The sequence below is a fragment of the Podarcis erhardii genome (genome assembly GCF_964252035.2).
Source record: "Podarcis erhardii genome assembly, chromosome: 6".
NCBI classification, from domain to species: domain Eukaryota; kingdom Metazoa; phylum Chordata; class Lepidosauria; order Squamata; family Lacertidae; genus Podarcis; species Podarcis erhardii.
In genome coordinates, this window is record NC_138510.1 from 78,296,071 (window position 1) to 78,322,722 (window position 26,652).

Genomic DNA, 26,652 nt, shown 5'->3' on the forward strand with positions numbered 1-26,652 from the left:
ATGGGCAGGGGTACCTTTACCTTTACCTAGGGGTTCTACTATAATGCAATAAGAGAGGGGGAAAGCTTCTTTATCCACTTTTCCCACATGATGCATAATTTTATAAATCTCTTATCCCATCCTTTCCATAATCTGCATGTTTCTTAAAACACACACACATGCCAAGGTACTCCAACGTACTGATAATTTATGGTTGACCTTTTCTGCACTTCCCCCCAGCATTTTTCTCCCTTGGGAAATAACACACTGTTAGTTCTCTGGCATTTGGTGAGTCTGAAATCTCCACCTGGAGTATTGCTTCTCCATTCTTCCTCAGAGTCTTCAACAGTAAATACTGGGCATGCCCCATAGCCTGTTCAGGTGCAAGCAGCATGGGCACATCAGCCACCCCCATCACGTCTCTGCAAACTGTAAACATGTGGTGCTGAATGCCACAGAGAGGTCAAGAAACTTCAAAGGTTGAAGAGATGGATGTGTCTGCTGTTTGAACCTTGTCTCTTATCCAGCCCGTCATTTTTGATCACAGTCGGTTTAGGCTGACTCAGCCTAGCCTTTGAGAGCCCGGTTTTTTCAGAGTCTGGATTGAGCAGATGCCAGGCTATTGTTCCTGACTATTGTTGCTTGGAAAGACAACATGTACTAAAGATGAGAAACAGGAAGCAGTCCTTCATCCTCCTCGGGGTGGACGAATTTTTCCACATTCCCTGTGTTGATGTCATGGTGCTAAACTAAGATATCGTGTCGTCTTCTCCATCAAAAGTACGCAAAACGGTTAGGTCACGTGTGACAGCTAAAGCAGCTCCCCCCCCCCCCCCGAGAATTTATGTTGGATTTGTGCACATGAGGGGCTTGTGTTTTTCTGTCCCGGAACCGTGTCATTTTTTGGATTTGCTTAATCATCCATGCTTCAATTACAGGCAGGGGTAACATCAGAATAGTTCACGTTTTATTACGTTTTGCCACAGAATGACTTGTTGCGAGAATCTTGGGGTCCTATATCAGTTATATTCGTCACATATTCACACATATTTAGTCCTTCTTCCTCTTGCCTGTCACTCCTCCTATTCTCCTATTCCTCAGGAGGAACTGACTGTTGATTTTGAGAGGTGGGACACCATCATTGAGCCACTGCAACCAATAACATCGGTTTGGATGGGGCACACAAACAGAACACACCAGCAAAGCTCCTTGCACAGATGATTTGTGCAAGCAAGCTAACTTATATGCCTTTTTTCTTTCTTCTGCCCACACTCCTCATTTAATAAACTCCACATTTTCCTGACCCATGATTGTAACTAAAGGACAGGTTTCTATGTCAGCAGGTATACTGTGACACCTCTCTCCCAGTCTATGAAAGAGTAAACTTTTACATTCTGCTCTAATCCCTAGCAAATCTTGGGTAGCATAGTCATAACCACTAGTGGAGATTTCACCATATTTATTCATTTAAAAGTGTGTGTGTGCATGCATGTGCACTAATCACAAGCCTAATTAAGACTAATGAGAAATCAAGGACCATATTGTCCTTTTCCTTTCCTCTCCTCTCCTCTCCTCTCCTCTCCTCTCCTCTCCTCTCCTCTCCTCTCTCCCCTCTCCTCTCTCCCCTCTCCCCTCTCCCCTCTCCCCCCTCCCCCCTCCCCTCCCCTTCCTTTCTTTTTTTGTTTGTGACCAGCTTCCCTAGTGGGACCATTTTTGGCCTCAGCATCCAACACACCTTTTTTGCCCAATTCCCCGTCCCTTCTAAATCTTTCTATGTTCATGCCCCTGGTACTCTTTCTTCTTCCACCCTTCTCCTTCACTTCTCCCCCTTTGACTCTTTAAGTTCCTTGGACCTGACCTTTTTTGTTTGCTTTATACCATAAGGTTTACAGAATGTTGGCTGGATTAATGTCACTGTGTAACCAGTCCATATGTCAGCAGGGAAGAGATACGTATGCTCTGTCTAATATATATATATTTAAGAACTGGATAAGTTGCTACAAATTTAAATTAATGGGATTTTCCATTTTAAGAATATCTCAGCCATGTTGTGTGTGTTGTTTAAGAAAGCCTATGTTTCCCCAAGTTGCCCCTTATTAACATGCTACTGCTGCACCATTGGGGGGGGGGGTCCTTCCCGTAACCCTCTGTTAAGATTTATGCACAACCAACTAACCTAACTGAAGATTTTGATGAAAGCCTTACAAATGAGGTCAAATTTGATCATATGGGATGGGTGAATACTTGCCAGGCTATTCTGCAAGACTCATCTCCACATAGGTCATGTGCTGAGATCATTTCATGATGGTAGAAGAGCAACTGTGTGAATTTGCTCTACAAAGAGGTGGAACTGTACAACTGAGGTGAAGGCAGGTACTTGTATAGTGGCATTTTGGTGATAGGCAGATCATGTATGGCTGTGCTGTTCTTTTCTGAGAACACAGTGTAATCTCAGTCTCTTGTTCATAGGAACATGGGAGAGGAGGAGGAGGAGAAAGAGGCAATGATCTTGCATGACTGATGTCTTGGGACAGAGTTCTAATGCACCCAGCAAACTGCTTCAAACATTACTACAAAGAGTTGGTGCATCTCTGTAACTTCTGATGTTGGCAGCCAGCGTACAAATTTTCCAGGGTACCATGTTTCCACCCAAGGGACTTTTTCCTGGCATTTTGAAGGGAAGAGAAAATATCAATATCAATTTCTTCTTTCCTCTTTTTTAAAAAACTGATAGCACTCTGTCAAATAAGAAGTAACACTTCAGTTGCTTGACCTTTGAATTGTGATAGATTAAAAGCTGGCGATGGTTTTAACTGCAAAGTTTCTTCTCTTTTATTAAAGGTTGAATACCACCCTTTCCATAGGCCTCAAGAATTAGTGGATTACTGCCAAAGCAGGAATATTGTTTTCGAAGGCTACTGCCCACTTGCTAAAGGTGAAGCCCTTAGTCATCCAGACGTAATTCAGCTTGCAAAGAAATATGGCAGAACTCCTGCACAAATATGTATACGCTGGAGCATACAGGTAAGTTCTAAAGTTGCCAGCATTCTTGGTCCCGTCCAGGTGCGCCGAATCCGAATAGAGACTGGGGGAAGGGGCTGACGTCACGCACGATGTTGTGTGTGACACCCGGATGTGACATGTGATGTTTGTGCGTTGTGTTGCAGCTTGGCTTCCATTTCCAGTGGCTCCTCCACCTTTTCCTCCTTCTCCTGCTGCTGTCACAGGCTGGGGACCACTTCCTCTCCATGGCAGGAAGAGGAGGAGCCACCAGGTTCCTGGCTCATGTGATAGCATCATGTACAGCATCTCACCAGGACAAACATTGAGGGGGGCTCAGCCCCCTGTTAACAAATATTGAAGGGGGAGGAGGCTCAAAGGGGTTCAGCTCCTAGGAGCTGGTGTCCCTGAACCTATCTCTGTTTTAAACATTTGTCAATAATAATAATAATAATAATAATAATAATAATAATAGTAGTAGTAACAACAACAACAACAACAACAATTTATTATTTATACGCCTCCCATCTGGCTGGGTTTCCCCAGCCACTCTGGGCAGCTTCCAATAAAACACTAAAATACAATAACCTATTAAACATTAACGTATTTCCTGCCCACCCACATAAAACATGCCCAGTAATAGTAGACATACCTCGTGTGTCTCTTAGTGCCCTCAGCGCTAGGAGTACACCGATGTTTCAAGGTTGTTCGGTGGCTATTTAAAGTAATTGGCTTGAAGTCTAGATGATTGTTGGGTAGAGAGATTGAAAGATACCTTGTCCCTGGGACTAAGTTTAGCTTGGCTGTTCCTGCCAGTGTTACACAAGCAATCTGTTAGTGGAAGAGATCCAAAAATTGAGCATCCTCTTCTTCTGTCAGTGTAGAACTACGGAGGCTGAAAAACTGGCCTGCAAGAAGTGGGGTCCTATGTGGATTAATTCTTTGTCAATGCCACTGTGCCCAAACTTGATCTGCAGAGTTGTGTTTGATGAGCGCACGGCTCCTCCAATGGATAGATACACTTGCAAGTTATTTCAGTATTAGTGTTTTATAGAGAGACTTCTAATATTGTTATATTTGGAGACACATAGGACCCAAAAGTGACTGCAGACGTCTTGCTAAAGGAGGTATTTTGGCTTAGTGCAGGCTTCCTCAACCTCGGTCCTCCAGATGTTTTTGGCCTACAACTCCCATGATCCCTAGCTAGCAGGATCAGTGGTCAGGGATGATGGGTATTGTAGTCTCAAAACATCTGGAGGGCCAAGGTTGAGGAAGCCTGGCCTAGCGCTTCCAAACAGCAGATGAAGGGAGTAAATCTGTATGTGGGCTGTACCACTGAGGATAGAGGTTTACAGGATTCATAGGAAACTAGCACATCAGGGAGAAGAGTAGACTAAAATACTTCTCCCTGACACCTAGTTTCCATGTGCAGGGGTTTTTATATGGAAGAGCTTTCAATCATTAGAATTCCCCACTGGTACATTCCAGACACATGCTTATCATCTCAACTAAGCTGAATTGTTTCAGGTTAACTTAACATTTGTAAAGAGATGAGTCACTGACAACTTCCACTAATTAGACACATTGACTTGGGTGAGATAGTTCTAATTCATTCTCCCACTCCCTCTTTCCGTTTTCTTTTTAAAAATAGAACTTTAGGAATACATAAATTGTTTTTATTTTTCATCCTAGAATGGCATTGTCACTATTCCAAAGTCTACAAAACCAGAGAGGGTCCTGGAAAACTGTCAGGTAAGAGCAGATTGCCTTTGCCAGATGTACATGAATTATTGTACTTTGGACATAACTTTTCATTATTTTACACTCCTCTTCTGCCATCCCATGTCTATTAACATAAGATGGAATATTTGGGAATAACATGAGAATGAATCAGAACTTTAGTAAGCACACGTGTAAGGAAACAACGAGAAGTTAAAAAGCTGTTGATTGATCCGAAACATCACAATCCTAGTGACAAAACATTGAGAAAATCGCAAGGAGCCACTTGAAGTAGGCACCTCCATGAGAAAAACAAAAGTGTTGTACTTCCGGTCGGCGCCAGCGTTTGATGGCGGTCCTAGCCTCGAGCTCCGAGGCAGGACTGCTCCGTAAGTTCGGGTCTTACCCGCTACGGCAAGCGGGGGACCCCTAAAATCACAGGCACTGAAGCCTGTGAGCAAGGAGATTCGGTGGGCACCTTTGCGCCCCCCCGGCATCGTGAAAGAGCCTTTTTAAAGGCTCCGGAGCGGCATCGGGGTGAGCGCGGTGCTGAGGATCGCTACCCAGCTTACGGAGTGAAGCCGCGTCGCCATTAACGGAGAGCGCCGATTTCTTTCTGAAACTAACGATTGGCAACAACAATACCCGTGAGTAAGAACGCAAAATTAAAACGGGACTTAAAAATCCAGAAGATTTGGCTGAAAACGGGAAGGTAAAAATTAAGGAAGTCAGCCTCCCGGATCTGCATGATTAACGGAGCAATGAAAAGACCGAGCTGTGTTTAAATGGACTTTCTTTTTAACTTTTACTAGACCAGACATCGAAAGGATCTCCCCCCTGTAGTGCAGGGGAAGGGGGGGAGGAAACAGAATTAATTTAACCTGCAATAGAAAGGGATAAGGAATAAAAACCTCTGCTGCCGACACTTCTGGTCAGGCTGCCGGAGCAGCGATCGCCTGAAAAAGGAACTGTCAAGTGAGCTGTCAAAGGACAGTGGTTATAAAATAAGACTTATTTGAAACATATTAACGGGACTTTGGTGGATTACAATTTTAACAGTAAAGTGCTACAAATTAAAGACCCTTAGTGGGACTTTTGCCTCTGGACTTTCTGTTTCTTTGTTGTGGGTGACTTTGGATGGTTACAATTTCCCCCTCTAGAGGGCTTTAGTTGCATTACGGTGTATCCAGCGGGACTTTCCACTTGCAACTTTCCTGTGTGAATGACCTTGAGTTATGAGCAACCCGCCAGAAGAGATTTCAACAAGAAGTAAAACAAAGCAGGCTCAAAAACAAGCTCAAAAAAGAGGCTCTTTATCAGGAGCAGCAGCTGCACAAGAAAAAATAACAGCAGCATCAATGGAGTCAATGACACAGGCTCTGCTCAAAATAAATCAGTCATTAGAAGTACTCACCAAGCAATCTGCAGAACTTACTAAACAGTCTACAGAGAACTCTAAGAAACTGACGGAGTTGACAACAAGATTAGACCTGAACACAACAACAATTTCATCTAACACAGATTCTATAAACCGTTTGGTTCAAGAGTCTACGGAAACAAGGAGAATAGCTGAGAGTGCTAGGTCTACTGCCGAAGAAACCAAAGGAAAGTTTGCGCCTATTGCAAAAAAAGTACATGAACATGATACAGCATTAGCCCTACTAGAACTGGAAAGGAAAAGCAAGAACCTGAAACTAAGACTGGTTCCAGAAGAGGAAGAGGACAAGCTTGGGGAATTCCTCACAGATAAATTTCAAGATTTTTGGAATGATGAGCTAGATGGAGAAGAAGATGAATTTGTGATAACCTCAGCCTTTCGGATTGGCAGGAAGCAAGGGAAGAAGCCAAGAGATTGTTTAATTACCCTGGGATCAAAGGAACAAAGAGACAAAATACTGAACCTACATTTCCAGAAGGCCTTGGTCATTAAAAATTCTCAGATCCAGATTTTCAAGGATATTCCTAAATATTTTTTGGAGGTTAGATCTCAATTTAAAGAATTAGTTGATCTACTTAAACAGAATAATATCCCATTCAGGTGGGAATTTCCACAAGGGCTGTCCTTTAACTTTAAAGGGAAGAAAATTAAAATAAAATCAAACCAGGATAAAGAACTCTTTTTGGAAAGAAATCAAGAGGATCTTCAGAAAGGAACTGTTAGTGAGGGGGAAGTACCGGACATTTCAAATCTATCATTTGGACTGAACCGAGCACCGACCGAGGAGGAACAACAACTTGGTGCAGTCGGTGGAAGAGCTACCCAATAACAAAAATGTCTCTGCAACTCTACAGCTGGAATTGTAATGGTTTGAACCACCCTCGAAAAAGGGGCCAAGTATTTCATCTATTAAAGAAAGAACATCTAGATGTAATCTGCCTACAAGAAACCCACATTGCCAGGATACATAGAAAACTTTTAATAAACAAGAGATTAGGACAAGAATTTATTTCATCAGATAGAGTTAAGAAAAGAGGAGTTGTGATTTATGTTAAGGAAAAATTTGAACCAAAACTGATTTTTAAGGATGACCAAGGAAGATACCTGGCAGTGGAAATTCAAATTTATGGAGAAAAGATGTTGATTGTTGGAGTTTATGCACCAAACGAGGGGAAGGCTGAATTTTTCAAGAAGTTGCACGAGACTTTAATGGACTTTTTGGATTTTAAAATCATAATGATGGGTGATATGAATGGAGTCGTCTCCACAAACATGGACAAGGCCCAAAGACAAACAATATCTAATGATGGAAGACTACCAAAGACTTTCTTTGAACTGACTGACACTATGGACCTGATTGACATTTGGAGAACTAGGAACCCTCTGGAAAGGGAGGGGACCTTTTTCTCTGAAGCAAAAATGACATGGACTAGAATTGATCAAATATGGACTTCTAGTAATCTGGCATCGAAGGTTAAAAAAATAGAAATCTGCCCAAAGACCTGTTCTGACCACAATGCTGTCAAGATGGAAATGAAACTGACAACAGCTGGAACCTTTAGATGGAGAATGAATGACACCCTCTTTGGAGATGAGGAAATTTGTAAAAAGGCCCAAAAAACACTTAAAGACTACTTCGAGATTAACATGAGATCAGACACCGAAAAAAGAGTTATTTGGGATGCAAGTAAAGCCGTGATGCGTGGCTTCCTAATACAACAGAATTCAATAAAGAGGAAAAAACAGAATGAGAAGAAAGAGAAAATTTGGAACCTAATAAAAGAAGGGGAGAAGAAATTGAGATCTAAGCCTAAATCTCATGAGATATTAAGAGAAATAAAATTCTATCAAACACAATATATGGAATTGATGAATCAGGAAATAGAATGGAAAATTAAACAAATGAGACAAAAGACTTTTGAGTCCGCAGATAAATGTGGGAAGCTACTGTCTTGGCAACTGAAAAAGAGGCAAAAATTGAATACAGTGACATCACTTGAAGTAGATGGGAAGTTTATTAATAAACCAAATGAGATAAGCAATTGTTTTCAAAGTTTCTTCAAGAAATTATATAAACAAGGGCCAAAAAACGAACAGGAGATAGAAGAATTTATCGGAAAATACGGCCTACCAAAAATCTCTGAAAATAATAGAAGGAGTTTGAATGAGAAAATTACAGATCAAGAAATAGAGAGCGCCATTCAGGATATGCAGCTGGGAAAATCACCAGGACCAGACGGACTAACCGCGAGATATTATAAAGTACTGAAGGATTGGTTAATACAACCATTGAAAGAAGTCTGCAATCAAATTTTGGAAGGGAAAAAGGCTCCCGAATCGTGGAAGGAAGCATTCATTTCACTTATACCGAAGACAGAAACTGAGAAACATCAAGTTAAGAATTATCGCCCTATATCACTTTTGAATGTGGATTATAAAATTTTTGCAGACATTTTAGCAAAAAGATTCAAAAAAGTGTTGTTAGAGGAGATTCACAGGGACCAAACAGGCTTTCTACCAGGCAGGCAATTGTCAGATAATGTGAGGAATATTATAGATATTCTAGAACTTCTGGAAACTGACATAAATAGAAAAGCTGTTTTGATTTTTGTGGATGCAGAGAAAGCCTTTGACAATATTTGTTGGAGCTTTATGAAGAGGAATCTCCAAGGGATGGGGGTAGGCAAGAACTTTGAAAATGGTATAAGTGCAATTTACTCTGAGCAAAAGGCCAAACTAATTGTAAATGGTATGGTTATGGACGAAATTCCAATAGAGAAAGGGACACGACAGGGATGCCCAATCTCTCCTCTATTGTTTATATCGGTACTGGAGGTTTTCCTAAATATGATTAGAAGAGACCAGCTGGTTAAAGGTATACAGGTCGGAACTAAACATTATAAGTTAAGAGCATTTGCAGATGATCTAGTTTTGACATTACAACAGCCAGAAACCAGTACAAAAAGAGTTTTGGAACTTACTGAAATATTTGGTCAGGTAGCAGGTTTTAAATTAAATAAACATAAGACAAAGGTGTTGGAAAAAAATCTTACGGTGGGGGAAAAAGACAGTTTTCAAAGAGAAACTGGTTTGGAAATTACTAAAAAGGTAAAATATCTGGGGGTGAATTTAACATCTAAGAATGTGAACCTATTTAAAGATAATTATGAGAAATGTTGGGCTGAAGTGAAGAAAGATTTTGATATATGGTCAAGATTGAGACTTTCCTTGTTAGGCCGAATTGCTGTTATCAAGATGAATGTATTGCCGAGATTGTTGTTTCTGTTCCAGACATTGCAAATCCTAGATAAGATGGACTGTTTCAAGAAGTGGCAGAAAGACATATCTAAATTTGTCTGGCAGGGCAAAAAACCCAGAATAAAATTTAAGATTCTAACTGATGCAAAGGATAGAGGGGGCTTTGCCCTGCCGGACTTAAAACTTTACTATGAAGCAGCAGCTTTCTGCTGGCTGAAACCATGGCTACTTCTTGAGAATACAGACATTCTAGACCTGGAAGGTTATGATAATAACTTTGGTTGGCATGCATATTTATGGTACGATAAGGTAAAGGTACATAGAAATTTTAAAAACCATATTGTTAGGAAAGCATTGTATAATGTATGGAATCGATATAAAGATTTGTTTGAAAGTAAAACCCCTAGGTGGTTGTCACCAATGGAAGCCAAGGCGGTAAAAAGACTGAACATGGACTCAGATTGGCCAAAATATTGTGAAATTATAGAATATGATGGTGAAAAGTTGAAACTACAGAGTTTCGAGAAATTGAAACCTAAAGTCCGAGATTGGTTACATTATTTCCAGATCAATGAAACTTTTAAGCAGGACAGAAAACTAGGATTTCAGAAGGAGAGGTCAAAGTTAGAAACAGAATTGCTAGAACCCAATACTAAGAATTTGTCTAGAATGTATAATCTGCTGCTAAAATGGAATACACAGGATGAAACGGTTAAATCAGCTATGATTAAGTGGGCACAGGATATTGGTCATGATATTATGTTTGCTGACTGGGAGCAGTTATGGACCACAGGTATTAAATTTACGGCATGCAGTGCCCTGAAAGAGAACATAATGAAAATGATCTATAGGTGGTACATGACCCCAGTCAAGCTTGCAAAGATATATCATTTGCCCAATAACAATTGTTGGAAGTGTAATGAATGTGAAGGAACTTTTTATCACCTTTGGTGGACCTGCCCAAAGATTAAGGCCTACTGGGAAATGATCTATAACGAAATTAAGAAAATCCTTAAGTGGACATTTGTAAAGAAACCGGAGGCTTTTCTCCTGGGCATGGTCGGCCAATTGGTACCAAAGAAAGATAGGACCTTTTTTATGTATGCAACAACAGCAGCAAGAATCCTTTTGGCGAAGTATTGGAAGACTAAAGAATTACCTACTCTGGAAGAATGGCAGACCAAGGTGACTGAATTTATGGGACTGGCAGAGATGACCGGCAGAATCCGTGACCAGAGGAAAGAGACAGTGGAGGAGGACTGGAAAAAATTTAAAATCTATCTTAAAAATTGTTGTAAAATTTCGGAATGTTAAGATGTCAAGGGATTGGATACAAAGAATTACAGCTATAAATTGAAATTTATAAAATAGAATTTTTTTTAAAGAGAATTAAATATAAAAATGGGATGAAGAATTGCTAAAAATTTTAAAATATGGATGCAGTGAAGGGGAGGTTCGGGGAAGTCGTGTTATGTTTATTTGTTTTTTGTTTATGTTGTAAAATCAATAAAAATTATTTTTTAAAAAAAAAAAACAAAAAACAAAAGTGTAATCACTGCATTATTTAAAGAAATATAATACAGTGTATTAAGGGCATCATGTGCTAAAAGAGGAACCTAAAGCTAAATTTGAAACAGATAGAGCTAAATTTGTATGTTTTAAAATGAGGTGGGCTAAAATGAAGATTTAGCCTTATAAGTAATAACCTAAACATACTTCCACCTGCTGAAACTCAAAGTTCCTTATAGAGGGGATAGCTCTCCTCTTTTTACTAGGCAGAAAAAAGGAGGAATTTGAATTTGATTGTATGCTTAAAAATCGTGATTTTAGTAACATTTCTAGAGGTAAAGTATTAGATACCTCTTTTTTTATTGATTCTACTTGATGTTGTCAATTACCACTATGAGAGATTGTTCTCTTTGTCTGTTTCTGGGTAGAACACAAGAATATTTGTTCCCAAAAAGAAAAAAGTTTGGCTTAGGAGTAGAATGAAGTTTAGCTTTAGTTCTTGGGAGACCAAAGTGTAGAAAATATTTAACACTAAAGTGTAGATTTAGAAGGGGACAGTTCCCCTGCAATTAAGGAGATTAAGGGCAATTATGTTTGCAATATGGGTGGGGTGGGAAGCAGAGTGAACAAGATCAGGATGGGGGGGGGGCTTAAGACCCTTGTACCCTTAACATTGCTTCCGGACAGTACATGTACTGAGGGTTTTTTCTGCATAAAGTTTGTGGACAGGATATATACAGTATCAGCTGTTTATTGAGCAGTCATTCTGATTTGTTTGTGGGTGTCAGATGTTAGTGGTGGTTGCTTGTGAGTAACCAGGCAGGACTCCGACCTGTCTATACAGTGGTGCCTCGCAAGACGAAATTAATCCGTTCCGTGAGGCTCTTCGTATAGCGGTTTTTTCATCTTGCGAAGCAAGCCCATTGACAGCTTAGCGGATTAGCGCTATTAGCGGTTTAGTGGCTTTTAGCGATCAGCTGTTAAGCGACTTTTAGCGATCAGCTGTTAAGCGACTTATCAGCAGATCAGCTGATAAGCGGCTTAGCGGCTTAGGAAAAGGGGGGGAAAGGGGGAAAAACCCGCAGGAATTCGCAAGACATTTTCGTCTTGCGAAGCAAGCCCATAGGGAAATTCGTTTTGCGAAGCGCCTCCAAAACGGAAAACCCTTTCGTCTAGCGGGTTTTCCGTCTTGCGAGGCGTTCGTCTTGTGGGGCACCGCTGTAACAGGTTTTATCTTGGTGCAAAACTATTTACAGTGCAGAACCATCAGTTCATGTCTGCCTCAATCGCTAGCAGAATCCGGGAGTGGTCGTTTCCGGGTCCTCCCCCAACATAAGAGCTTAGTCACCCCCAGCCTTTTCCTTCCTTCTTTGCGTTTTACACCTCTGCGCAAGGTGGGATTGGCAAGGAGCGGTGCCGAGGCTCCCAGCAGCGTCCTCTAGCCCTTTCCCCTCCTTTCCCCTGGAGGTGTGGCTTTCTCCACCCTCAGACTGGCAAGGTGTGGCACAGGGGCTCCCAGCATCCTCCTCTGGTCCCTTCCCCTCTTCCCCACCAGAGGTGCGGCTTTCCTCACCGCAGGAAGAGGAACTGCTTCTCAAGATTTTTAGAGGTTCCCTGTATCCCAGCTGCCCCTCTGCCTCCCTTCCCTGTTCCAGTGGCAGTCCCCTGACAGTGGGGGAGTTTTATCCCATACTTTCTAGTGCATTTTCCCATCACTTTCCTAACTGCAAAAAGTCTGGATTTTTTTGAAGGGAGAGGAATTGGGTTTGTTGTGCAAGAGCTTCGCACCCACTTTAATGGCACAGCCTGAATTTGCCAGTATGCAGTTCAATCCCACTCACAAAATATGGCAGTCTGGAAGTGCCCTGTGTGTTGTTGAATTGTGCAATGAATGGAAAGCTGTTTTGGGTGTCCAAAACAGTTGCATGTAATTTCTAAAGACAGAACTTAAATGAGGGTAAGTTGAAAGCAAGCTAAAAGGCACATTCAAGAGACAATTGTCTACAGGGGAATTGGAGGTTATTTAATACCAGAATACCAGAAGTACAGATATAATGATGAACACAAATTGGAAATATACAAACAAGTCCAAGAGAATGCAAGTGTGATTGGTGAGCAAAGTCAAGAAGGTTATAAAAAGCAAGAAGGCTTCCTTTAAAAAGTGGAAGTCTAGGCCAAGTTAGAAAAATAAAAAGGGGCACCAACTCTGGCAAAACAAATGTCAGTTGATGATAAGGAAATTGGAGAGCACCTTGCTAAAAACACTGACACAAGTAACACATTTCTTTAAATATATCAGAAGCAGGAAATCAGCCAGAGAGAGGCGGTTGGTTTCTTTGATGGCAATGATTCGAAAGTATTATTGAAAGAGGATAGGAAGATTGCAGGGAAGCACAAAACTTATTTAACGTTAGTTTTCAGCATCTGGGAGACCTTTTTCTGGAAAGGTTTTTGAAGAACTAAGGCTGCAGTCTGCTGCACACTTACTTGGTAATGAACTTCACTGTACACAGTGAGACAGAGGATCACTCACGCAAGACTGTGATGGCCAAGAGCTTAGATGGCTTTAAAAGGGGTTTAGCAAATGCATGTAAGTCTTATTGCGACCTTAGGGTGAAAGCTGGGAAATAGCTGGATAGATAAATAAATAAGTACCGTAAATAAAATTATCCTTGATAGTTAAATGGAACCTCTGCGTTCATAGACCAGCTGTTATGGGTCACCTGAGGGAGAAGTCATGACATTTATTTGTAGTTTGAGTTGTAGATCAATAACATCTGGAGATCCAAATTTGGGAAACCCTGATTTACATGCTAGGAAATGTATATTCCACCCTTTCAATGCATTTTGTATCACACAGGGCAGCTAACAGTGACTGAACCAATAAAATCATACAATCAGCATATGAGCCGAAACAGATAAAATAAAGGCAAGTTCAGCAGATAAAAGCAACTAAAATTAGGGTTTGTTAAGGCCATGCTACACTGAGCAGGAAGCAATTAGAAGGAGAAGGCGCAAGGAAGGTTCTGATTAGCTTGTCAGTTCATACTTGGCAACCGGGCATTGCAGTTGTGTTTTTAAGCATTTCGGTCAATAATGCAGTTTACCTGCATTAGGGAAGCTTTTTAATGTGTGATGTTTAATTATGTTTTTATATGTGTTGGTAGCTGCCCAGAGTGGCTGGGGCAATCCAGTCAAATGGGCGGGGTACAAATAATAAAATTATTGTTGTTATTATTATTTAAGTGCCCCCCCCCTTGCCAAAGAAAATCAGCACAAATGAGGTGGTAGGGAGGCAACACAGAAAGCATGGGCTGGCAAAATATGCCGTGAACATTTTGCCATGAACAGTCCCACAGTTATTCCACTTGGTCTTCACCAGTTAAAACAGCGAACCAGTGCTTTAGTTAACTAAGCTACCAGTTTGAAGAAATAAATGCTTGCAATCCCGTCCTTTTAAAAACTTTGCTAAAACACACACCTCAGGTAGTCCTGGGGAATAAGGGATTTATTGCTTCTGAGACAGCCAAGGGAAGAGAAGGACTTGCTCAGGATATGCCGGGTGCGTAGCGTAACAGTTGCACATCTAATGCTGCCGTCTCTGCCTTTATCCATGCACACAGCTTACAGGAATTCCCAGTTCAGGGAACCAGGCAAGGGAAAGGGGAGGCAGGCAAGGAAATGGCCTTTCACCGTATGACATGCGCCGCCTGTGATCGAACTTCGTAAACTCTAGGAAAGAGTCCTGTGTCTATCCTCCCCCAGGAGCCATTCTAGCAGTTCTACGTGCCAACTGGTGTGTTCCAGGAACTAAACCTGTGCTTCTCAGAAAGCATATTTACAAGGAGGGATAGCTCTTTGTTTGGCTAGGAGAAGGGATTTTTTAAAAAAACCTCCCAGCCAGGGAATCCCCTTTCTCCCAGAAGCTCTTAGTCACATCAACATTCTGTGTATATTATGTCATCACTGTGTCCCCCCCCCCCCCACCAATGAACACTGGCTTCATTAAATAGTCTTGAAAGTGTAAGACTTGTTATTTCGTTGTGGTTTTCTTTCCCAAGTTCTACTTCACTTGGTGTTTTGACCTACATTTCTCCCAGAATCGTTAATGGTGATTTACAGGGGTGTGGGGAGAAAGAAACAGGTGGTATTTATGGGCATCCCTTGGTTTTGGAACAGATTGTGAAATTATAGCTGTAGATGAGACTTCAGGGTCCAACCACATTGCTTTCAGGGCTAGCTATGGAATACTGTGGAATTGTCTCCCACAAGAGTCAGCGATGGCTGTTAACTTGGGTGGCCTTAAAAGAGGATTAGATAAATTCATGGCGGATAAGGCTACCATTGGCTACTCATTCTGATGGCGAACTGGTTGTGCTCAGATCCTGCTTGTGGGCTTCTCCAAAGGCATCTGTTTGGCCACTTGAGAGCAGAATGCAGGACTAAATGTGTCCCGCAGCCTCTTCTTAAGTTCCTACATTACGTTCATGCTCAGTTTATGTTGCACTGAGAGTGTGGGAAGTTGGGAACAAACAGTGATGGACGAGAAATGGCTTAGTACAGGCATATCCAAAGTCAACAACTTTGCGGTAAACCTAAACTCTAAGAAAAGCTCAACAACTTCAATCCTAAAAAAGCTCAACAACTTTGGTTGGCCCTCACACATGTTCATTTCATCAAATATGGCCCTCTTTGAAAAAAGTTTGGGCATCCCTGGCTTAGTAAAACAGTCTAAATAGATCAAATATGTGAGCCTAGACACATCATAGAGAGGAAGTCAAGTATTTTCCAAATTAAGTAGAGCTATGACATTCTAACTATCTGGTTGTAGATACAAACTCTTGAACCAAAATTATGATTCAGGATGCTGATGTGTTTTTAAGAAGCAGGCAGTTGGTTTTTATTGTTGCCTTGTATGTGTTCCACTAACCACATATACATTCCCCTTAGGTCTTTGACTTTTCCCTAGCAGAAGATGATGTTGCAATTCTGAATGGAATGCATGATGGGAGACATGTCTCCTGGGATCCAACCCCAGTTGTTTAGATGCCAAAGCTTGGATTCTTGTTGTAAGTTCCATAGTATCTGAAGGGACAATGCTGCTTTTGTAATGTATTCTCATGCAGTAATGCAAAATGAAATGAAATATTGCCTTGATAATTAGCTGCACAATCTGTTTGGGTGTGGTAATATGTAGCTTAATAACAGAGAAGGTAGAATTTACACTTTTCTCCCCCAAGCCCTTACAGTTTGACATCATCACTCTTCAGCCTTCCCAACAAGTTTGATACTTCTTTTTTCTGCTCCAGCAAAGCCCTGTCATTTTGTATCTAGCATTTTTTAAAAAATAAATAAATACTGTAATAATAATGGGTGGTATTCAACTAAGTTTGAGTATAGACTTTACATTCATGGGCCTAATTTAAAGGTAAAGGTAGAGGGACCCCTGACCATTAGGTCCAGTTGTGGCTGACTCTGGGGTTGCAGTGCTCATCTCGCTTTACTGGCCTAGGGTGCCGGTGTACAGCTTCCAGGTCATGTGGCCAGCATGACTAAGCTGCTTCTGGTGAACCAGAGCAGCACACGAAAACGCCATTTACCTTACCACCGGAGCGGTAACTATTTATCTACTTGCACTTTGACGTGCTTTCGAACTGCTGGGTTGGCAGGAGCAGGGACCGAGCAACGGGAGCTCACCCCGTCGCGGGGATTCGAACCACCAACCTTCTGATCGGCAAGTCCTAGGCTCTGTGGTTTAACCCACAGCGCCACCCGTGTCCCTTGGGCCTAATTTAGTCATGTTCATTTCCGTCAACGGATCTGTTCCAAGTACAACTTGACGCAAAAAGCCCCTCCACTATTTCCTAAGAAACAGCCCTCAGGCATGAAGCATTCCTTAGGTCCCTCTCATCCTTTCCATGCATACCAGCACAGGATGTGCTCCAGAACTCCAGTAAGAAGCGCCCCATTCCTTCTGACTGGAAGTTATCCTTGACACCAGTGGGGACTAAAATTTCAGCATTTGCAAGCATCTGCAGGGAAACAGCCTCAGATCCGTAAAAAGTGAATGACAGCTGCTATTTTGAATTCTCTAGTTCATTCGCTTGGTTCTTCTGTACTCAAGCAACCCCAGAAAATTGTGCCTGTTTTGCCAAGGCCATCCAACATCTTATGGCAATAAGTGCCATAGAGCTAGTATCTGCTTTTTGGTCATCTCTGTCCCCCCCCCCCCCCAGTCAAGAGACACCAGAGCAAATTTTTATGCATATAGGTGTGAACGAGTTCTAAAGAAAAATACCTTCAGTATAGAGAATCTGTAATAGATCTAGATGAGCCTGATCTGGGGAGATTTTCGAGCTTCGATAGAGGCCTACCTGCATCATCACTTCCTGAGGCTCAGCTATGGGAATGAAGACTGTCCCCATGGGGTCCTGCCATTCTTCCTCCAGGGTCTTCATGAAGATTCTGGTAGCCGTGATAGCCCATCTCCAGATAGTAGAGAACAATATTCAGCACCCCAACCTCAACTCAAGGTCTTCAGGATGTGATGCTCATGCTTCACGGAATGCTGAAACAAAGATTAAGGGATAGGAAGTGGGTATCACCTTCTTCACCTGATGGCCCCAATGTCCTTGGTAAATCTGATCGATTGGTTCTACAGTATTAGGAGACTATTAGGAGACTGGGTTAACTGCTGATAGTGCCAAATCTACTTCACCAGGACTCTTTTCCTCATCCTCAGCCACAGCTATTCCTCTTGGCTGTATGGAGGTTGATAGGCAAATCTTGATAGGCATTAAATGCCCCTCAGGGTGAACTCCATTGATTTAGCTACTTGTCAATCTTCCACTGCTCCTGCTTATAACAGTATTTGGAAAGCCTTTAGATGTTTTGATTCTTGGGTTTGTTTCAGCTTCACTACAAGTTAATTTAGTTTTCATCTAGGTTGGATTTCGGGGTAAAAACTTGACATTGGAACCTAGTATTAAAACTTGCATTAAAGTATATGTAGTGTATGTTTTAGACAGAGCCTCTGCCCATTGAATTATCAGCCTGGCATTAGGTATGCAGTCATGCTTGTCTGATATTTTCAGAGTTCCTGTGTCTAGAAGTGTATGGAAAGTCTGACTGTGATTTATATTGTTTTAGGACTTCCTGCAGCAGTTTTCCCACTGCTGTGCTGTTTTAGCTGTATCACAAAACAAAAGTTCCTTGCTTTTTTATCATCCCAGCTTGTAGCTAGCTGGTATTGTTGTTTGTCCCTGAAGTTTTGTTGCTAACACTTTGAGCGGAGACAAAGTTTCTCCCCTTGATTACAACTCCTGAGGGAGATTCTGAAAACATTTTGAAGGGATGCCTTAAGGCCCACGCCCTAAATTACATTTGATCGTGTTTTTAAGAGACACTTTTCCTATGGGTTCAGTTGGTCCATCTCTCACTTCCAGTAAAGTTTGGGCTTTTTCACATGCTATGTGACTGCAAACTAAGGTTTGACTCGGGAGTGTGTACTTAAGAGCAAAATAAAAAAATTCCTTCCAGTAGCACCTTAGAGACCAACTAAGTTTGTTATTGGTATGAGCTTAGTTGGTCTCTAAGGTGCTACTGGAAGGAATTTTTTTATTTTGTTTCGACTACGGCAGACCAACATGGCTACCTACCTGTACTTAAGAGCAGATCAAGTTGATGAGTGAAAAGCTAAAATTATTTGAAAACATGCATGCATTGCAGATTTTCAGATGTATACCTAAGAAGTTTAATTTGTGAAGAGGTTTATTATAATTATTACTATTTTGTTGGAAAGCAGGAGCTACTTATATTCTTTGCTGTTGTGTTTTCTATGGCAACCTTGATGCTTCCTTCAATAAACAAACACAATGTGCAAGGCAGATCCCTGAATGGCTGATATGAACTGTGGAACTCTGACCACATCTCCCCAGTATATTCACCAGGGAGTATATGCATGTCCTTCATACTTAGATGTGGGTGGCGCTGTGATCTAAACCACTCAGCCTCTTGGGCTTGCTGATTGGAAGGTCAATGGTTTGAATCTACGCAACAGATCCCGTTGCTCTGTCCCAGCTCCTGCCAACCTAGCAGTTCGAAAGCATATTAAGTGCAAGTAGATAAATAGGTACCGCTGCTGCGGGAAGGTAAAAGGCATTTCCGTGCACTCTGGTTTCCATCACGGTGTCCCGTTGCACCAGAAGTGGTTTAGTCATGCCGACCACGTGACCCGGAAAGCTGTCTGTAGACAAAAGCTGGCCTGAAAGCCAGATGAGCGCCGCAACCCCATAGTCGCCTTTGACTGAACCGTCCAGGGGTCCTTTACCTTTTACCTTTATCATACTTAGAAGCTTATCTGCCCCTAAAATCTTGTTCCTGTGGTGGAGGAGAAGATGGCCGTGCACTCCCCCAAATCCTTTTTGCATAATTCAGTGGTACCTCAGGTTATAGACACTTCAGGTTACAGACGCTTCAGGTTACAGACTCCGCTAACCCAGAAATAGTACCTCGGGTTAAGAACTTTGCTTCAGGATGAGAACAGAAATCGAAATCCGGCGGCATGGCAGCAGCAGGAGGCCCCATTAGCTAAAGTGGTGCTTCAGGTTAAGAACAGTTTCAGGTTAAGAATGGACCTCCGGAACAAATTAAGCACTTAACCTGAGGTACCACTGTACATATTGCAGGTCCTCCACATGGATGCCTGTTCATGACTGCATGAAGGGTGGAAAGTTCCCGATGTTGGGCGCTCCACCTCCTTCTCCTCTTTCTTAAGGGAGAAGATTCATCTGACTCTCTCTCTCTCTCTCTCTCTCTCTCTCTCTCTCTCTCTCACACACACACACACACACACTGTGTGCTGCACATTACATTTTTGTGCTTTAGGCAAGATGTGCCAATGTGGCCACACATCCATCACAGAATTGGGGTCTTTAAGCCAGGGTAAGCCTCTTAAATGGCCATTTGTATTTCCTGTAGGAATCAGGAGTGCAGCTACAGCAAAAGTGCGGAAGCTTCTCTAAGCTACACCTGAGTATTTCTTCATTATTATTATTTTTGCAGTGCAAGCCTGAGTTGGCTGGAGATTAGATCCAGCTAACCATTTGACCTTGTGTTCTAACCTTAAAAAGCTGATTTGTTGACAGTGAGGAGGGTGTAATGGCAGGTGCGACCAGCACATGGAAATTGTGTGAAAGCACACTTCCTTTCAAAGAACAGTTACTGAAAGTAACAGTTGTGTTCTGTGATTTCTCCCCCACCCCAAAGCTTTTCACCACCATTGCTGATCCTGACAGCTATTTGCTTGACTTCCTTACAGTGCAGAGGGAGGGAAACTCTTGAGTAAAGCTACCTAAAGCAAGAAAAAATGAGGCCCAGCCTTCTCTAGTGCAACTGACAGCTCGATTGGTGGTTGCATTTAGAATGTGCTGCAGAAGATCGAGTGTGAAGGTTTAAGCATTTATACATGGGAAAGTTAGCTGTGCAGAGTGCTTCGTTCTCAGTCCTTAAGCAGCACATGGCAGTTATTGGATCACAAAGGTTAAAAAGATAGCAAACAAACTTGGGACGTTAGTGCAAAATGGCACTGCTCATTAGCAAAAGTAAGGATGGTGCTTCTGCTGCAGTTGTACAAGTTAGCACCACAGGTTCAGCAGATCCCTAGAAATAGGGTGCTGGAGAAAAACCACAAGGATCCCTGAGAATTTGAAGACATGCTATACTACAATGCGCAAAGCACAGCACAGGTGCAGATCCCAACTTGGCCCACAGCATCTTCCTTGCAGACATAATGTGTTACACTTATCAAGAAAGTCTCCTCCCAGCATCTCATGAACGGAATACTATTTTCTCGTATAAACTGGGAGTCTTCCTGTGTTCTGCTTGCTGTAGCTTTCCATTAACTGGTAGAGAATTTTTCTCGAGCTTTCTGGCATGCTGCTGAATTTAGAAAACAAGGAAAAAGCTGCTCTCGGTTCTTTTGACCAGGAAATAACTTTGGCCTGTGAAGTTTCATATTGCTTGATAAACAGTTTTGAAAAGAAGTAAATTTTTGCCTTCAGAGATGGTTTCAGCACGTTTTCATAGAGCTGGGGCGAATGAACGCCTAAAAAGTTTTACCGCTTAGCCCACAGGATAGCATCTATTACTTTGTTTAAGCATAGACTTATTATACTTCTACGGACTTTCAAAGATTGACAGAGGTGTGCTCAATTGATTTCAAATATATTAGAGAATTTACAAGTGCACACATTTTGTTTTTGTTACTAAATCATGTCTATTATGCAATAAGAATTACAGTGCTATCTAGTATACTGGTCTGCGTGTTGCTTGTATTGTTTGTTGGGGCGAAAGAACACGCTTTTATCAGCATATCTCAAGGCCTGGCTTTTCTAATAGTATTATTTATAAATGACATTTTCACCCCACCTACCCTCCCAGCAAGCTAAAGGTGGTGTCAAGGTTCTCCCTCTCTTCAAAACAACACTGTCAGGCATATTAGACTGAGAGACAGTGATGGGCACACGGTCAGTCCACAAACTTATCCATTTCAGTTCGCCACCTGGCAAATAAAATAATATTGACACAACCTCACAGGGCAGGTGTTGGCTAAAGTTGCCAACTCCCCCCCCCCCACTCTGCCACACTGGACCCATTCTTGGGCTAGACACACACTCACAAATCAGGTTAAATCTTTTCCAGGTATGCTCAGTGTACTGAAACGTTTGACCTGCTGAACTTCTGCTTTTAAATGTACGGGAGCAGAAAGAAAAGAAAAAGGAAAGAGAAGTTGGCAACCTCAGAACTCCAGGTGAAACTCGGAAAATTAGAATATCGTGGAAAAGTCCATTTATTTCAGTAATTCAACTTAAAAGGTGAAACTAATATATGAGATAGTCTCATGACATGCAAAGCGAGATATGTCAAGCCTTTGTTTGTTATAATTGTGATGATCATGGCGTACAGCTGATGAAAACCCCAAATTAACAATCTCAGAAAATTAGAATATTAAATGAAATCAGCAAAACAAGGATTGCAAATAGAGCAATATTGAACCTCTGAGAAGTAGAAGCATGCACATGTACTCAGTACTTGGTTTGGGCCCCTTTTGCATCAATTACTGCCTCAGCGCAGCGTGGCATGGATGCTATCAGCCTGTGGCACTGCTGAGGTGTTATGGAAGACCAGGATGCTTCAATAGCAGCCTTCAGCTCTTCTGCATCGCTCGGTCTCATGTCTCTCATCTTTCTCTTGGCAGTGCCCCATAGATTCTCTATGGGGTTCAGGTCAGGTGAGTTTGCTGGCCAATCAAGCACAGTAGTCCCATGGGCATTAAACCAGGTTTTGGTACTTTTGGCAGTGTGGGCAGGTGCCGAAGTTCTGCTGGAAAATGAAGTCAGCATCCCCATAAAGCTCATCTACAGAAGGAAGCATGAAGTGCTCCAAGATCTCCTGGTAGACGGCTGCATTGACCCTGGACTTAATGAAGCACAGTGGACCAACACCAGCTGATGCCATGGCTCCCCAAATCAACACAGACTGTGGAAACTTCACACTGGACTTCAAGCATCTGGCATTGTGTGCCTCCCCATTCTTCCTCCAGACTCTGGGTCCTTGGTTTCTAAATGAGATGCAAAAGCTGCTCTCATCAGAAAAGAGATTTGGGGATCCATGTCATCAGCTGTTCCTAGCCTGCCAAAATGTTCACAAGAGCGTGATTGTGCATGCCTACTTATGTTAGTCATTTGTGGCTTAGCAATGGTCTGTTGTGGGAGGGCATAGCCAGCTCTTTCCCAACTTAGAGAACACCCCTGTGTGATTTACCTGCAAACAGTTGATCACGCTACCAGGCTAATGGATCTTTGTAAGCTGAGCCTCTATAAATGATGATCATAAATAAGACTAATAAATAGCAGCAGCAATAAAGCAGCTTGACTATTAATTGACTGATTGATTTATCTATGTCTGGAGTGACCTGAAAGTGGTGTTTTAAAAAGAAAGAGGAAGAAAGAGCTGCTCAGTTATGTTAGGAGTGTCATATGGTGCCGCTGTTCAAATTTCAATACCACTCGTGCATGTCCTTTTTTGCATTAGAAACAGAAACATTTGACCAAAAGAAATTGTTTCGAAAGACAATTCAGAGTGTGTGAAGCACAAATGGAGCCCCACCTCGTGTTTCCTCTTAATACAATACCCAGGAGTGTATCCCTCAGTGCCAGAGATAATTAAGAAACGCACCGTACCTATTTAAAACAAATACAACATCCCTAATTTCCTTCTTTGGGCACTTGGTAACTTTCCTCTGTTATTTCCCCATGCATCTGTCAACTGTTTGCTGATTTTCATCATAAAGCAGATTAATACTATAATTCTGTGCATGCCTACTTGCAAACAAGTCCCATTGGACTAAACTTGAGTGTCACAGCTTATAAATGTTAATATCAGTAAAACAAATAGGGCTGACATTTGAATCATAAGTTCATAGGATGGGACCCCAAAGTTGTTTTCACAAAGGCAAGTTTTCCACTTCAATACATTTCAATTTAAAAATGGCTTTTGTAGTCGTTATTTATTCTGTGATCAATATTCAAGAGTGATGCGCTTTAAACAGTATTTTTAAATCTTCTTTTAATGTTCCAAAAAGGCAGTGGGATGGGAAGGCTTCTCATTGTGCATTTGGGTCTTGCCCAGGGGATAGAAATGTACATTTCCCCACAGGTTTCCATTATCCCATTGTGCATCTTTCCTCGGGGGGATGCATTTATGTATCTCCTTTGAGTCAAGATCTAGAAGCACGCAAATCACTCATGCTTCTTTCACTCTTTATCTGAAACATCCTCGACAGAACATATTTGGGGAGGTTTGGTGTAATATAGGTGCTGTTCTGCACCTGTTATATATTTGCCTGCAAAGGAGACCAGGGCGGCGTGCCTACAATCCAGCCTTACAACAGAATAAACTACTACAAACACTCTCGCAAAAACTGCAGTAAAACAACAGAACCTCTCAGCTAGCAGAAATGATAAAGACATCAGTCCCAATCGCCCTTTCCCAAACAGGCTTGGACAGACAAATGTGTGCTTCAACTGGTGGAGGGCAGGGAGGGAGAAAACCAATGAGGCCGACAGACATAGCTCAATGGGGAGGGATTTCCATAACTGAGGGGCTGCCACAGAGAAGACCCTAGCCAATCAGGCAGGATCACAAGCAGAGCCTCCCTTGCAGATTTTAAAAGCAGAGTTGGCTGGTCTTCCCATCTTCTCTGATCACTTGCTATGCTGGCTGGGGCTGATGGGAGTTGGAGTCCAACCCACCATGTGGTTGGGTTCTGGGCTGTCACTGTCTGTGATGGCAGAATTAGACACATTTTTTGAAAGAAGGAAGGGTGGGAGAGAGTTGCTGCCACTAACTCTGGATTTCAGGGGACCATTTTTGCTATGCACTCTTATTGCAAGTTCAAGTCAGAAATTTCCCCGTGAGAACTTTCAGCTCAGATTTATTTTTCCCCACCGAATGCAAGTTATTGTGGGGCACCCCCTGAATAAATAAATTACTTTTGGGAGCCAGCCTAGCATGACTTTATGATACTAAGTTTGGCACTCTAGATAGCTTAGGTTTTGCTCATCTGGAAACTGTAGGCAGTCAACTGCACTCGATCACAACTTTTACTTAGGACAGGAGTGAAATTTAGAGTTATTTCTGCAGATAAGCAAAAATCAGCTTTCAGGGGAAATCCCACTTAGCTTGGGTCCTCACACCTGGCCAGAAGTCCTGATAATCTGAACACTTTTAAGCCACAACATAGCATCTTTTGCTAGACCGCTCCAATGATCAGTGGGGGAATGGAAATGGCTGTGAAATAATAAAGAAAAGAGGAAAGATCAACAACGAAAAAAGTCAAAAGGGAAGGGTGAGGCTGATGGCTGCCCAGCTACAGAGTTTCCTGTCTGATTTTTCTGAGGGTAGACTGTTTAATCTCCACTTTTTGTTCAGTCTTTTTTCTTCTTCTTCACTGCAGCTTGCTTATTATATGACTGAAAAGCAGCTCAGACCCTCCAGTTGAGAAATGCCAATGGTGGTTGTAAAATGCACACATAAGGCATTTCTGACCAAGCTGTACATTTGATTGCAGAGAACTGAAGCTGCTACGGCTCCTTTCCTTGCCCACAACTTAAGCTAGAAGATAATTATGTCACCGCTCTATAGGCAGTAAGCAGGCTGCAGAAATTATAACTTCAGAAGCCTCAGAGTCAAAATATATGTACTATGGGCCTGATATACTGTAGTAAACACCAGCCTGTTTCCCTTTAAAGTGGTACAACAGGGTGACGTGAGCTCTGCCTTTTCAAAGCTCTGCTCTTAGATGAAAGTTCCCTTGCCGAAGTAAACAAGGCTTGCTAGTTGTCAGATCTCTTCTGTATGTTTGATATTGGTAGAGTAAAATATGCTTCTTCTAAATGCCCCGCGGGGAGTTAAACAGTTTACTCTTTATGACTCCAACAAAGACTTCCAATTTGGGAAGCCAATGTCTGATTACTGAGCACACTTCTCAGGCTTCTATGAAATTCTGCACCTGTGTGAGAGAATGAATTTGCTGGCATAACTTTGCCATGAGATCCTGTTAAATTTCCCTTGAAAGCTTGCTTTAGCTGTCTCTATATGACTGCAGTTTCTCTACTTTCTTCACCACATAATACCCAAAGTTGGCATTCAGCATACATCAAAGTATACGACATACCACTCCCATTGTTCCCAATCTGTTTCCTACTTCCCAAAGTTCCAGTAACCTCTCAGTGGAAAATATATAAAGGATGGTATTCATGGCATTTGTTCTGTCAGCACAAGCACTTCTGATTTCACCCAGAAAACTAATCCGTTTTAGTTCTCCTCCCCCTGCTCCAGACAAAAGAAAAGCACAGGCATCTTTAAAGGTGCCTATCATGAAAGCTCGCAGACCTGCTTGTCTGCAGTTTGGCAGGTTTCTCTCACAGCTGCAATTTTCAGACCAATTGCCCACAAAACACATTGGGAGATTAAGTGATTTTTATTTTACCTACTCCAAACCTGTGACTGCTGCCCTTGCAGGAAAACTACAGCAGCTATCCTCCTGAGATTTTACAGGATTCGTACCTCCAAAAGGGTGATCTTGTCTACAAATTTCATCCAGTTCTACCCCAAAATAAAGTTTTAAGATGTTTCCTTAATAAAAAAAATAAAACCTTAAAGGTTTCCATCAGAAAGGCCTTTGGAGCTATTTGTAGTTTAACAGGCTTTATCTACTCTGGAGAAGCTAATCTATTTCATCCATAAATTTTCACCCTGCAAATTTCATCCACTTCTGTGGTACATTATATAATATAAATCACAAGATGCTGTGTGTTCTGTTTCTCTTGAGGTAGGGCACGTTGATTCTTTGATCAAAAAGGCGGCTCAGTCACAAAGGGCTTGGGAGATCTCAAAGAAGCTCACGTTTGGGCAATAATGCAATTCTAAGTTGAAGGAATTCTACTATAAACTTCACCCCTATTTTCATTCTACAGCTGAAGGATCATTTTTTTCCTTCTGCCATGCATCCTTTTCCCATGATGGAGCACCTCTTCAGGATTTTTCTTTTACTATTTCCCGGATGTTGCTTTACAGAGTCAATAGTTTCTTAGCTTATTCAGGTTACCGTATTTTTCGCACCATAGGACGCACTTTTTCCCCTCCAAAAATGAAGGGGAAATGTGTGTGCGTCCTATGGTGCGAAT

The 26,652-nt window shown here is 41.9% G+C and overlaps 1 protein-coding gene across 1 annotated transcript in view; it reads left to right on the forward strand.

Moving 5' to 3' along the window:
• Positions 1–26,652, forward strand: part of LOC309343926 (putative oxidoreductase ZK1290.5) — a 60,072-nt gene that overhangs the window by 30,948 nt on the left and 2,472 nt on the right. The window contains exons 5-6 of the mRNA XM_081866165.1: positions 2,821–3,003; positions 4,672–4,731. Of these exons, the coding sequence (XP_081722291.1) occupies positions 2,821–3,003; positions 4,672–4,731 (243 nt within the window). The remainder of the gene's footprint in view (positions 1–2,820; positions 3,004–4,671; positions 4,732–26,652) is intronic.